The sequence below is a fragment of the Podarcis tiliguerta genome (genome assembly GCF_965153285.1).
Source record: "Podarcis tiliguerta genome assembly, chromosome: 6".
Taxonomy (NCBI): Eukaryota; Metazoa; Chordata; class Lepidosauria; order Squamata; family Lacertidae; genus Podarcis; species Podarcis tiliguerta.
The window spans coordinates 3,809,781-3,823,737 of NC_139539.1; the positions used below are offsets into that span (position 1 = coordinate 3,809,781).

At 49.8% G+C, this 13,957-nt stretch overlaps 1 protein-coding gene across 1 annotated transcript; it reads left to right on the plus strand.

Moving 5' to 3' along the window:
* The first annotated feature begins 413 nt into the window (after nt 1–413).
* NRSN2 (neurensin 2) lies at nt 414–11,559 on the plus strand. Its single transcript, XM_083447716.1, has 3 exons — nt 414–1,033; nt 7,674–7,867; nt 10,203–11,559. Exons 2-3 carry the CDS (start codon nt 7,727–7,729, stop codon nt 10,605–10,607), a joined length of 546 nt encoding a protein of 181 aa, XP_083303842.1. The 5' UTR covers nt 414–1,033; nt 7,674–7,726; the 3' UTR covers nt 10,608–11,559.
* Nucleotides 11,560–13,957: the final 2,398 nt, after the last annotated feature.

The following is a 13,957-nucleotide window of genomic DNA, read 5'->3' on the forward strand; positions in this document are numbered from 1 at the left end:
TATAAGTTATTATTAGAATGGGAGTTAAAGGATGAAGAAGTAAAAGAAGTTATGACTAAATGGCCATGTGATAGAGGTCATGCAATTCGGCTGGATCAATGGGAGAAATTATGGAGATGTGGTATTAAATTTACGGCATGTTACGCAATCAGAGAAAATTTGATGCAAATGGTGCACCAGTGGTACTTAACTCCAGGAAAAACAAACTTTGGGTAAGCGCCTCTGGAATCTCACACTGCTCAGAGATTAAAATCATCATAATAATGTACCCCACCCATCTGACGAAATCAGGGTGGCCTGCAACAATATTTTAATCCCACCATTTCTCCATGAAATGGACAGGTGGATCGTGCCCCCAGTTCCGACGGTGGACTCTAAGCCCATTTAGCGCTGGAGGGGTGTCAAAATAAGGGCACAGAGAGCTCCATCTTTCCCGCAGAGCTTATGTTAGTTTCCTCCTGTCCGCCGGGTCCCAGTTAACAAGATAATTGGATTCTGTAGAAGCTGCCACGTTCATCCTCGGAGAGCGAAAGCGACACTCCCTTCTTGGCTTCCCGGCTGCCGGGCTCCGAATATTTGGGGCCTGCCAGAGGTGTGGGCAGCCGAGGCCAGCCGTGACTCAGCCAGGCGGGCGGGGAGGCATTGCGCTCTCGAGAAAGCTGCTCTCATCCCCGTGGAGACATCTGTTTCCGAGAGCGACTGACTCAGACACTGGCAGCCTGGCACTCTGGAGCTGCGCTCGCAGCCGCCGGTGGGCAGCAAACCTCGTCTCTGCCTGCTGCCACAGAGGAATGGCTGCCCTGCCAAGCACCCTGCCCGGCTGACCTGGCTGTGAGGGGGTGGCAAAAGGGCATTTGGCATTTTGCTGCCTGGCACGGATGACGCAGCCTGCCTCCTTCATGAACCAGCAGCAGTGGCGGCGGCTGCCCTGTCTCTTCCACTCCGGCGGGTGCCCACCTGTGGCTTGTCGCTGCTGGCGGAGAGGCAGAGAGATGCGCTAGGAGGACTTCCTTGGCTGGCGCCAAAAACGCAGGTGAGGAGCCGCGGCGGAACAGATCTTTGTTGGAAGGCCCAGGACAGATGAAACAAAGCATTTCTTCGCCCTGTTAAGCTATGGGACTCCCTGCCACAGCAGGCAGCCACCCGCTTTGAAACAGGATCCGATCAATTAGGACAGGGCTATTGAGAGCTCCTAGCCAGGATGATTCCACAGTTGGAAGCAGCAATGCTCCTGAATGCCTGTTGCTGGAAACCACAGGAGGAGGGGAGAGGGGTCTTGGGTTCGAGTCCTGCTTGCGGGTTTTCTTATTGGGGCATCTGTGGGAACAGGATGCTGGCCTAGATGGGCCACACTAGCCTGATCCAGCAGCCTTTTCTTATGCTCTTATTAGTAGGGGGGAAGTGGATAGGGCCAGTTCTGTCACTTCTGCTCAGTGGCATAGCGTGGGTTGTCAGCACCCGGGGCAAGGCAAGTAATTTGCGCCCCCTAACCCGTGGATTTGCGCCCCCTAACCCTAACCCCCAGATGTTGTGTCCGGTGCGGCCGGCCCCCCTGCACCCCCCACGCTACGCCACTGCTTCTGCTATAGCAGGAGAGGGAAATAGAAGGCCCAGGCCATGACCCGTTTAAGACGATCAGCGGCCACAATGGCTCTGTTTGTCACGGTCCGGTTCATGGGCGACTGAAGTCCCAGCTGGGGACGTCAGGACCGGGGGCAAGATGGCGGGGTGGGAGCAGGAACGGGAGTCCAGAACCAGGAGTCAGGAACCTCAGAGTCCGAGGGTCAGAGAACCAGGAGTCCAAAAGCCAAGGGACAGAGGGTCAGGAAGCAAGAAGCCAAACCCAGCAAGGCAGGGAACGTGTTGCTGTGGCAAAGAGCCAAAGGGAAGATGCTGACTTTATATCCCTTCCTGGCTCTTGCCACCAGGTGCTGCCAGATACCAATGGGCCTCACCTGTGTGGCCACGCCTTGCCTCTCCAGAACAAACTTAGGAAGGCCCCAGTCCTGCAGAGTCCTATTGGTCACAGGGCCTGGCTCCGGCATGCATACCTGACACTGTTCTTCCTCCACAGCTGGAGTAATAATAATAATAATAATAATAATAATAATAATAATAATAATAATTTATTTATACCCCGCCCATCTGGCTGGGCTTCCCCAGCCACTCTGGGCGGCTTCCCACACAATATTAGAATACAGTCATAACTCGAGTTGAATGTGCTTCAGGTTGAGCACTTTCGGGTTGCGCTTCACAGCAACCCGGAAGTAACGGAGCACGTTACGTCTGGGTTTTGCTGCTCGCGCATGCGCAGGTGCTCTAAATGACGTCACGTGCATGCGCGGAAGCAGCAAAACATGACCTGGGCATACCAGATGGAGCTAGTAAACAGCTGCCCTGGACACAGAATTGACCTGTGCCTCCATGGACAATTTTTTTCCTTTTTTTAAAAAAACCCAATGAAGATCCCAGGCGGTTCACAAGAGAACCGCTCTAGCCACTGCACAACACTGCCTCTCAGTTTGTGCTGTTAAATAAAAGCGATTAAAAGCAACAGCAGCCTTTTCCTCGCCCTGTCGGGTAGCCTAACCTTGCTGAAGGGTTTTAGGATACAGGACGGAGGCTGGAATAAAGCCCCTTCGAGAAGGAAGAACTCCCTGGGTTCATTGCTTGCTCTCTCCCCACCCCACCAGCCCTTGGATCTGGGTCTGGCTCTCAGCATGCTGAAGGATGGAGCGGGCTTTGCAGCCATCCTCCCTCCTCTCTGCGTGAGGCGGTCCCCATGGCAACGGCCAATCAGGGAAGCAGGATGCAGCCAGCTCACAGCCAGGCAGGCTGAACTGATGGGGTGGGGGTGTGGGGAGCAGAAAGGAAAGCGGGAGGGAAGGAGGGGGGAAGGGCAGCCAGCCTTTCCTCACACAGGGCTGCAAGGAGGCATTGCAAAGAGGGACAGTGCGGCATAGTGGCTAGCGAGCGCTGGAACATGGCCCGGGAGGGACCAGGGTTCGAATGCCCACACGGCAGCAAAGGTCACCGTGGGTGACCCTGGGAGCCAGCCACTTCCTCTCTCAGCCTAGCCTACCTTACAAGGTTGTTCTTGAGATGGAATAGAGGGGGAGGAGAACCATCTCAAGCTCCTTGGAGGAGCAGGTGGGGTTATAAATGTGATAAATAAATAAATTGCAGCGCCCGGGTGCTTCTCAGAGGTGCAGGAAAACCTTCTGCACTTTCTGTCTGAAGGATCTGAGAAAGTTTCTCTGATCCAAGGTTTTGGTTTTATTCCTGATTTGTGTGTGTGCAGTAACAGCAATATTCTGGCACTACCATTTATATGCAAACACACACAAACACACCCCAGGGCATCGTGATGCATTGCACACCCCTTGTTTGCAGGGGGTCCCATGTCCCTCCCAATAATAATAATAATAATAATAATAATAATAATAAGGAGGCATGTTTAATTTCAGTGCAGACTTCCGGGCCACATTGTCTCTTTGCCATTTGCTGTAATCCTAAAGGTGACACAAGAAAGGGACAGGCTCATATGGAGGAAGCAGAAAATTTTCAGCAGAAGAACTGCCTTTAAGACAAAAATAACCAACTACAACCAAAAAAGGCCCTAAAAGCAAACGTATCCCTGGGCATGTGCAGAGTGCCTTTCTGTTTGTGAAGCAAACTGTTCCTTGCCTGTCTGAAGAGAGCGTAATCTAGTGTTCCGCAGCCCATTCCCCTAGAATGGCAGGGGACCCACAAAGGCTCCGCTGCTTTTCACAAATAGCCGGTAGTCATTCAACTGGGAGAAGAAGAAGAAGAAGAAGAAGAAGAATAATAATAATAATAATAATATTTCTACCACGCCCATCTGGCTGGGTTTCCCCAGCCACTCTGGGCGGCTCTCAGCAGAATATTAAAAACACAATAAAACACCAAACACTAAAAACTTCCCTAAACAGGGCTGCCTTCAGATGTCTTCTAAAAGTCAGATAGTTGTTTATTTCCTTGACCTCTGATGGGAGGGCGTTCCACAGGGTGGATGCCACCACCAAGAAGGCCCTCTGCCTGGTTTCCTGTAGCTTTGCTTCTCGCAGGGAGGGAACCGCCAGAAGGCCCTCGGAGCTGGACCTCAGTGTCCGGGCTGGACGATGGGGGTGGAGACGCTCCTTCAGGTATACCAGGCCAAGGGAGCATTTGGGGCTTTAAAGGTCAGCACCAACACTTTGAATTGTGCTCAGAAATGTCCTGGAGGCCTCTCCCCCTCTTCTCAATCTGGCCCCCTCCCAAAGCTGCTTCTCTTTGCAAAACGGTCCTCTCCCCAAGCTGCTTTTACGGATGTGACTGCTCTGTTACGTTCATTTATTGACTGATTTCTACCATCAACATCTGGTTAAGAACTTAATTCGTTCCGGAGGTCCATTCTTAACCTGAAACTGTTCTTAACCTGAAGCACCACTTTACCTAATGGGGCCTCCTACAGCTGCCGCCACGCGATTTCTGTTCTCATCCTGAAGCAAAGATCTTAACCCGAGGTACGATTTCTGGGTTAGCGGAGTCTGTGACCTGAAGCGTCTGTAACCTGAGGTACCACTGTATTTATTAAATTTATACCCCGCCCTTCCTCCCATTCATCTAAACAATACAGTGGTGCCTCGCAAGACGAAAAGAATCCGTTCCGCGAGTCTCTTCGTCTTGCGGTTTTTTCGTCTTGCGAAGCAAGCCCATTAGCGGATTAGCGCTATTAGCGCTATTGGCAGTTTAAGGGCTATTAACGCCTATTAAAGGCTTATGGGATTAGCGGTTTAGCTGCTAAAATGCTTTTAGCAGCTTAGCGCTTCAGAAAAAGGGGTTTTGGAGCGGGAAAAAAACCCCAAAAATTTTCGTCAATTTTCATCTTGCGAAGCAAGCCCATAGAGAAATTCGTCTTGCGAAGCGCCTCTGAAAACGGAAAACCCTTTCGTCTTGCGGGTTTTCCGTCTTGCGAGGCATTCGTCTTGCGGGGCACCACTGTACCTTTAAAATAAAGTAAAAAAAAACCCCTAAAATCAATTTGTTTGTAATGTGTAGTTTGCCCCTGGCCACAAAGCTCATGGTGGGGAAGACTGTAGGTGCATGTTTCAGCCAGTCACTTAGCTCTTAGACAATCCTACCTCACAGGGTTGTGGTGAGAACACACCAAAAAAACCCAGTGAGGCCAGCCCTGCATTGTCCTCCTAGATGGAGGAAGGGCTGGACGTGAATGCAATACAGTGGTACCTTGGTTCTCAAACTTAATCCATTCCAGAAATCTGTTCCAAAACCAAAGCGTTCCAAAACCAAGGCACACTTTCCTTGGTTATGCAAAACGGATTAATCCGTTCCAGACTTCAAAAAACAACCCCTAAAACAGCAATTTAACATGAATTTTACTATCTAATGAGACCACTGATCCATAAAACGAAAGAAATAATCAATGTGCTGCACTATAAAATAATTAAGATGTAGATGATAAAAAGTAAAAATATATTTTTTTTTCTTACCTGCACCGATGATAGTCGTTGTTTGGATGGGGGGCTTTTATCCATTTCCACAGTCACGCAATCAATTAATCAATCAATCAGTAGCTGAACTGGGTTCCACACAGTCACAAAAACAAATTAACCGAAGAGCCTCAAAAACAAAAACGCAAAATGAATAGCAAAAACAAAAGTGCCAAACGTAATCCGTTCCGGAAGTCCGCTTGACTTCCAAAATGTTTGAAAACCAAGGTGCGGCTTCTGATTGGTACAGGCACCCCGGAAAAAATAGCCGACAGCCACATTGGACATTCGGCTTCCGAAAAACATTCCAAAACCGGAACACTTACTTCTGGGTTTTCGGCGTTTGAGAACCAAGGTACCACTGTATAGAAATAGAGCAGCGTCGCTCCATCTTTCCAGAACCAACAGCATCCTGCCAAATTCAAAAGGGACTCACTATCAGCTTACAGATGGGGTGGGGGTCTCCCCTCAGGCCACACAAAAATGTCCCCAATCTGCCCCTGCCAGTTGCTGAAGCCAACAAATCATTTTTGAGGCAGAGGAGAAGTGCCCAGCTGTTATCATAAGTGCCCTTAATGGAGAAGGATCCGTTAATAAACGCCAGGAGGACCTCCCGGAGCTATTCGTTCCTCCTGGAGCTATTCTGGGTGAGATTCCAGGGATGCATGGCGGCAATTGTTTCAGGAAACAAGCATATTTTAAGGCGAGGTTAGATGGCTATCTGTCATGGGTGCTTTAGCTGAGATTCTGCAGGGCGTTGGACCAGACGACCCAATTCTAGGGTTCCATGATTCAATGCTGAGTTCACATTCAAACTAAGCTATCATTACAGTACGGTGGACGCTCGGATTGCGAACGCAATCTGTGCGGGAAAGCACGTTTGCAATCTGCAGTGTTCACAACCTGCAGCACCGCGCATGCGCAGGTTGCGATTCAAAACTTCTGTGCATGCGCAAAGCGCAATTTAGCACTTCTGTGCATGCGCGACTGCCGAAACCTAGAAGTAACCCGTTCCAGTACTTCGGTGAGTCCGTAACCCAAAAAAACGGAACCTGAAGCATCTGTAACCCGAGGTATGACTGTTACACCAATATGACTTGCTTTCCAAGTAGTCCTAAAGGTCAATTTGCTTCTCCGAAGGAGAGCTCGGCTGCTGGATCAGGCCAGTGACCCGTCTAGGCCACAGCATCTGGGGCTAGTGGACCGCAAGCTGAACATGAGCCAACAGGGTGATGCGGCGGCAAAAAAAGCTAATGTTATTCTAGGCTGCATCAACAGAAGTCTAGTGTCCAGGTCAAGGAAAGCAATGTTGTTGTTTAGTCGCTTAGTCGTGTCCGACACTTTGTGACCCCCTGGACCAGAGCACGCCAGGCACTCCTGTCTTCCACTGGCCTCCCGCAGTTTGGTCAAACTCATGTTGGTAGCTTCGAGAACACCGTCCAACAATCTCGTCCTCCGTCGTCCCCTTCTCCTTGTGCCCTCCATCTTTCCCAATATCAGGGTCTTTTCCAGGGAGTCTTCTCTTCTCATGAGGAGGCCAAAGTATTGGAGCCTCAGCTTCAGGATCTGTCCTTCCAGTGAGCACTCAGGGCTGATTTCCTTCAGAATGGCTAGGCTGGATCTTCTTGCAGTCCATGGGACTCTCAAGAGTCTCCTCCAGCACCAGAATTCAAAAAGGGAAGCAATAGTATCACTCTATTCTGCCTTGGTCAGGCCACATGTGGAGTCCTGTGTCCAGCCTGAGGTTTGGAAAACAATCAATAACCCTATTTAAGAGAGAGGGGGAAATCCTCCAATGAGCCCCATGAAGATTCAGCCTGTCCAATGGGCACAGGATCCTAGCTGGCTGCTGCTGGTAATGTTAGTGGAGACAGAAAACTGGGGAGAAGTGGGGACGGAATGGAGCAACCTGGGAGAGGTCATGGCTGGCTGGTTGAGCAGGGAGCACTCCAGGCTGCAAAATTTAGTTGCAGGTCCCATCTGTATAACACATTTTATACCTGGTGGTGGAACAATCGCGTGACCTGCAGACCCGTCCCAATATTCAGCACGGTTCCCCATTTACTCTCGAAGTCCTCCCTGTCCGTCTGGTTTTGACGGAACGGCCGGCCGGCCTCTTGGAACCGAGCGAGCCTGACGCGTTTGCTGTGCCCCACTCAGGTCCAGTGCCCACATCCTGCCAACTTTCGTGCGGCTGCAGCCGAGGCCCAGGCATGGAGCGGGGGAAATGGTACGGGGTTCGTTCCTACCTGCACCTTTTCTATGAGGACTGCACCGGAGCGAATCTGGACGACGAACTGGATTTGCCCCCAAAATCTCCAGCCAGCAGCGGCTGGTCCTCTGTCCTCTGGAAGGTAAGGACTGCAACAAGTACCTGCCTTTTGTTGTTGCTGCTTTCAGGCCTTTCAGACTAAGCGCCTCTGAGCATGCGAAGAGTTCTTCCTTCTCCCCACCGCCAGCGTTTATTAAAGCAGCTTAAGAAAAACGGCCCCTTGAGCATGTGCAGAGTTTATTTGTTAGGGATATAGGAAGCTGCCTTAAATCGAGCCAGACTGCTGGTCAATCTCAGGAATGCCTACTCTGGCAGGCAGCAGCAATCTAGAGCTTCCAGCACAGGAGATTCCCTACCTGGGGATGCTGCCAGTGGGGTGAACCAGGGACCTTCTGCATGCAAATGGGAGGGGGAGTTTGGGGGCAAACCCAGGGCATCTCTCCAAGGGAATAGGCAGCCAGCAAGTATTATAGGAAGGCAGCAGCGGTTGCTAAGGCCAGGCCAGGCCCGGCAGATGCCCCGGTCTCCACTGGGAGCAACCTCAGGTCAACGAAGACCAGGCAGCTTCTGGGATGACTCTGGCGCCACCTGCAGACATGTGCTGGAGCATCCTGGCACTCCCAGAAGGAGCATGGGGTTCTGGAGGTCACGTCCTGCCACTCACTACAAGATTCAAGCTCCAGGGTTTGCACCTCCTGGTGCCACCTTGGCTGGGTTCACCCCTGGGCGATTCGAGAGCTCCACCCAGCTTCTGCGCCCACTGGCTAGGAATCCTCTGCCACACCGCACTCCTGCCCCAAGTCTGGGATTTGTGGTCCCTTCCTTGAACTGCAGGGATGGTCTTTAAAAAGCTTAGGGAGGGGGCTAATGCAGCCTTGCCAACTGTGTGCCCCCTCAAATGCACTGGCTGGGGTTCATGGGAGCTTTAGTTCAAAATACCTGGGGCGTACCAGGTTGGCAAAGGCTGAGCCCCAACCAGCCCAGAAGCATTTTTTCCATTAATCTCAGGTGTGCACTGGGTGATCCTGGTATTGAAGTGTGTGGAGAAAGCCCTTTGCATGCACTCAGAGGCACTTCTGGCATGCTCAGAGGCCACTTCTAGGCATGTTTAGGTATTTTGTTTTGACTTTCCTGGTTTTAATTGCTGTATCGCTTGTATTTCATCTTGCAAGCCACCTCGAGACATTTTAGAGGAAGAGGAGGCGGTGGCGAATAATAATAATAATAACAATAATAATAATAATAATAATAATGTACCTCTTGCTAGAGGGATGCAGGTGGAGCTGTGGGTTAAACCACAGAGCCTAGGACTTGCCAATCAGAAGGTCGGCGGTTCGAATCCCCGCAACAGGGTGAGCTCCCGTTGCTCGGTCCCTGCTCCTGCCAACCTAGCAGTTCGAAAGCACGTCAAAGTGCAAGTAGATAAATAGGTACCTCTCCGGCGGGAAGGTAAACGGCGTTTCCGTGCACTGCTCTGGTTCGCCAGAAGCGGCTTAGTCATGCTGGACACATGACCCGGAAGCAGTACGCCGGCTCCCTCGGCCAGTAAAGCGAGATGAGCACCACAACCCCAGAGCCAGCCACGACTGGACCTAATGGTTAGGGGTCCCTTTACCTTTTACCTCTTGCTGATCTGGACTGTAACCCTATTTAAATGGATCTCTTCCCCGAAAGTTAGCATGCACAGGATCGTTGTTTTATGGGGAAATCTCCAAAGGTTGCTTCCTTTCTTACCGTCTCCGCGGCGTCATGCCAAGTGCTGTTGACTTAATTGAACCACACTGCAGTGCACTGAAGGGCACAGCCATCTGCCTCGATTTGCCCAGACGCAAGAACACACAGCCAAAACTTCTTGTTCCACAACGAAAACCGCTCTGTGTGTGTACACAGTGATAATAATAATATAATAATAATTTATTATTTATACCCCGCCCATCTGGCTGGGTTTCCCCAGCCACTCTGGGCGGCTCTCAACAGAACACTGAAATAAAATAACCAATAAACATTAAAAGCTTCCCTAAACAGGGCTGCCTTCAAACGTCTTCCAAAAATCTGGTAATTGTTTTTTGCTTTGACATCTGGTGGGAGGGCGTTCCACAGGGCGGGTGCCATCACCAAGAAGGCCCTCTGCCTGGTTCCCTGTAACTTGGCTTCTCGCAATGAGGGAACCGCCAGAAGGCCCTCGGAGCTGGACCTCAATGTCTGGGTAGAACGATGGGGGTGGAGATGCTCCTTCAGGTCTACTGGGCTGAGGCCGTTTAGGGCTTTAAAGGTCAGCACCAACACTTTGAATTGTGCTCGGAAACGTACTGGGAGCCAATGCAGGTCTTTCAAGACCGGTGTTATATGGTCTCGGCAGCCGCTCCCAGTCACCAGTCTAGCTGCCGCGTTCTCATCCTGTTCTTTTCCACCCCCAGGTGACCCTCTCGGCTGGGACCCTGCTGCTGCTCATTGGCGCCTCGGCTTTGGCCACGGGGTACCTCCTGCCCCCCAAGTTGGAAGGGATCGGCGAGGCAGAGTTCGTGGTGCTCGACCAGCAGGCGGTGGAATACAACCACGCCTTGGGGATCTGCCAGGCCGTGGGCGCGGTTCTATGCGCCCTGGCCGGAGCTCTGCTGACTGTCTGCCTTCTGTCCTCAGGGCTGCGCAACTTGAACGGAGGCGGCAAGCGGGCGCAGGACGGCGAAGACCAGGAGGAGCAGCTGTCCCCCATTTTGCGGGAGGGCTCCCCTGGGCAGCACCGGGGCGCCATTGTCGCAGCAGCTCCTGTGCCCTTCAGAGACCCCTGGGTGCAGAGTATTCAGCCTAAGAGAGAGCCGTAAACCCAGACTTTTCAAGAGGGGAAGAAGCCATGCGCCGAGGCCCACACAGGAGATATTTCCAAGTTGTCGCTTCCCTCGTCGAGCTGTTTGGTGCATTGTGCTTTGAATGTCATGTTTCGAACCAGTGGCTCCCAGACTTTTTCAGGGCACCGTCCCCTTGGTTCCATAAATTCACCCCCAGGGCCCCCGACTATTCTGAAACATCTCCCTTAATAAGGGGACGTGGGTGGTGCTGTGGGTTAAACCACAGAGCCTAGGACTTGCCGATCAGAAGGTTGGCGGTTCGAATCCCCACGATGGAGTGAGCTCCCATTGCTCGGTCCCTGCTCCTGCCAACCTAGCAGTTCGAAAGCACGTCAAAGTGCAAGTAGATAAATAGGTACCGCTCCGGCGGGAATATAAACGGCGTTTCCATGCGCTGCTCTGGTTCGCCAGAAGCGGCTTAGTCATGCTGGCCACATGACCCAGAAGCTGTATGCCGGCTCCCTCGGCCAGTAAAGCAAGATGAGCGCTGCAACCCCAGAGTCGGCCACGACTGGACCTAATGGTCAGGGGTCCCTTTACCTTTACCTCCCTTAATAAAGTTTGAAATAACCCAAAATTCAGTCTTGGTTCTTCACCCCTCAGCTTTGCTTCAATTCAGGAAACCCTTCTGGGGCCGAGAAGAGTAAGTTTGCCAACTCCTGAAGGAACAGAAGGTTTGCGCTGGCAACAGCTGCATGACAGACAGCATTCAACAGGCTATCTCTGCACTGCTACGCCTGAAGAATCTGCACCGGTTGGATTGCTGCGGTCTGCACGGTTCTCAAGGTCACAGAGAGTTTTCAGACAAGAAGGTGCCACCGGCGATTCTCGTGCGCTCGTCTGTTTAAATGGAAGGGACGCAGAGCCACCAGGCCTGGATGACAGCATTTCCCCTTTCTGGTTCAATAAAGATCAAAATAAAGGAAAATGCTTGGATGGAATCGGTTTCATTGGCTGAGCGGCAGCAAGTGTTTCATGGCTGGTCTTTGTCAAGGTTCAGTTAATCCACAATCTGATTTTATGAAATAATCCTGCTCCCCAAAGATGGGGGTAGGGCATCTTAATAATAATAATAATAATAATAATAATAATAATAATAATAATAATAATTTATACCCTAGCCGCTCTGGGCAGCTTCCAACAAACACAAAAATAATATTAACAATCTGATCCAATATAAAAAGTAAGGATACCTTTAAAAGAAACAGCTTATTTCAAATAAGGCAATACTTTATTCAATATTCCATTAGAATCCAATAGTAAATAGTAAAATTAAACACCAGCAAATAATAATTAAACCTTTTACACTTAACAATTACACTAAAGAATTACTAATCTGTAATCGATAAAAAAACAGCAAATCACAATGTGTAAAATCCACAAAATGTACAAAACCACGTAAAGGGAACAAATTGAGAAACAAGGACACACAACTTATAAAATTATTTTTTAAAAAATATATAAGGTAAGCTGAGAGTTGCCTGCATCCATTGAGAAGAAAGCTCTGTACGTGTTCAGAAGAACCCTGTCCGTAGGCTCTTACAACACACAAAGTGTTATGTACTGAGTTGAATAGGATCCAAAATGCAGCAGTCGGATTCGTCCTAGAACAATGCAGCAGTATGATTGGTCCGCAGGAGCCACCCAATCCAGCTCCAGGTAGAAGTGAATCCACAACCTGATTGGCCTACAGGAGAATCCCGGAATTAGCCAATCACGTGCAGCCCATTGTGTAAATAATGTACATTGGTACCTCGGGTTACATATGCTTCAGGTTACAGATTCTGCTAACCCAGAAATATTACCTCGGGTTAAGAACTTTGCTTCAGGATGAGAACAGAAATCGTGCTCCGGCAGCGTGGCGGCAGCAGGAGGCCCCATTAGCTAAAGTGGTGCTTCAGGTTAAGAACAGTTTCAGGTTAAGAACGGACCTCCGGAACGAATTAAGTACTTAACCCGAGGTACCACTGTATATAAAGCAGATATTTTGGGGAAACATTCATTCCTCCTCACCACTATGAGCTGAATAAAAAGCACGAAATCCACTCTCGACTCTGAGTATATTTCACACAGCATAGGCTAGATTCAGGTAGGTAGCCATGTTGGTCTGACACAGTTGAAATAAAAATGAATAAAATTAAAAAATTGTCCAGTAGCACCTTACAGACCAGCTAAGTTTGTTCTGGGTATGAGCTTCCGTGTGCATGCACACTTCTTCAGATACACTGAAACAGAAGTCACCAGACCCTTCTATATAGTGGGAGGGTGGGGTATTTCTCAGAAGGGTAGTAGAATCATAGAATCATAGAGTTGGAAGAGACCACAAGGGCCATCGAGTCCAACCCCCTGCCAAGCAGGAAACGCCATCAGAGCACTCCTGACATATGGTTGTCAAGCCTCTGCTTAAAGACCTCCAAAGAAGGAGACTCCACCACACTCCTTGGCAGCAAATTCCACTGTCAAACAGCTCTTACTGTCAGGAAGTTCTTCCTAATGTTTAGGTGGAATCTTCTTTCTTGTAGTTTGGATCCATTGCTCCGTGTCCGCTTCTCTGGAGCAGCAGAAAACTACCTTTCTCTCTCCTCTATGTGACATCCTTTTATATATTTGAACATGGCTATCCTATCACCCCTTAACCTCCTCTTCTCCAGGCTAAACATGCCCAGCTCCCTTAGCCGTTCCTCATAAGGCATCGTTTCCAGGCCTTGGACCATTTTGGTTGCCCTCCTCTGGACACGTTCCAGTTTGTCAGTGTCCTTCTTGAACTGTGGTGCCCAGAACTGGACACAGTACTCCAGGTGAGGTCTGACCAGAGCAGAATACAGTGGCACTATTACTTCCCTTGATCTAGATGCTATACTCCTATCGATGCAGCCCAGAATTGCATTGGCGTAGGAGATGGGTGATTGGCTCAATGGGTATGGAAAACCTGTTGACGACTGTTAACAACTGCAATTAGTCCTACACTTAGTCCTACAATTTATTTATTTATTTATTTATTTATTTATTTATTTATTTCAATAGCAGGGGCTGATTCCCATTACAAAAGAAAAGCACCAAAGTGCAGAGTCCTAGGCCATTTTAGAAAGCAAGACATTATAAACGAAATTAATATATGCAATTAAAACAAAACAAAACACCCAACTTTGCTGTTGGGAAGCAAAGGGGGAAGGGGGGAAGCAAAAGGCATTCTGCACATGCTCAAAGGCACTTTCTGCTGGACAAGCTTTTTAAATACACAAAAGATGGCAGTCCTACTCTCTTCCTTCCAAGAACTTTCAGGTCTCTGGTAGTGCTGCTTCCAGCACTTGTCCACTAGGGGGAGC

Bases quoted from the DNA above. Each gene is read 5' to 3' on its own strand.
- NRSN2 (XM_083447716.1), top strand. From the start codon at position 7,727: ATGGAGCGGGGGAAATGGTACGGGGTTCGTTCCTACCTGCACCTTTTC. The intron at 7,868-10,202 runs GTAAGGACTGCA...TTCCACCCCCAG, and splicing joins GGTCCTCTGTCCTCTGGAAG to GTGACCCTCTCGGCTGGGAC.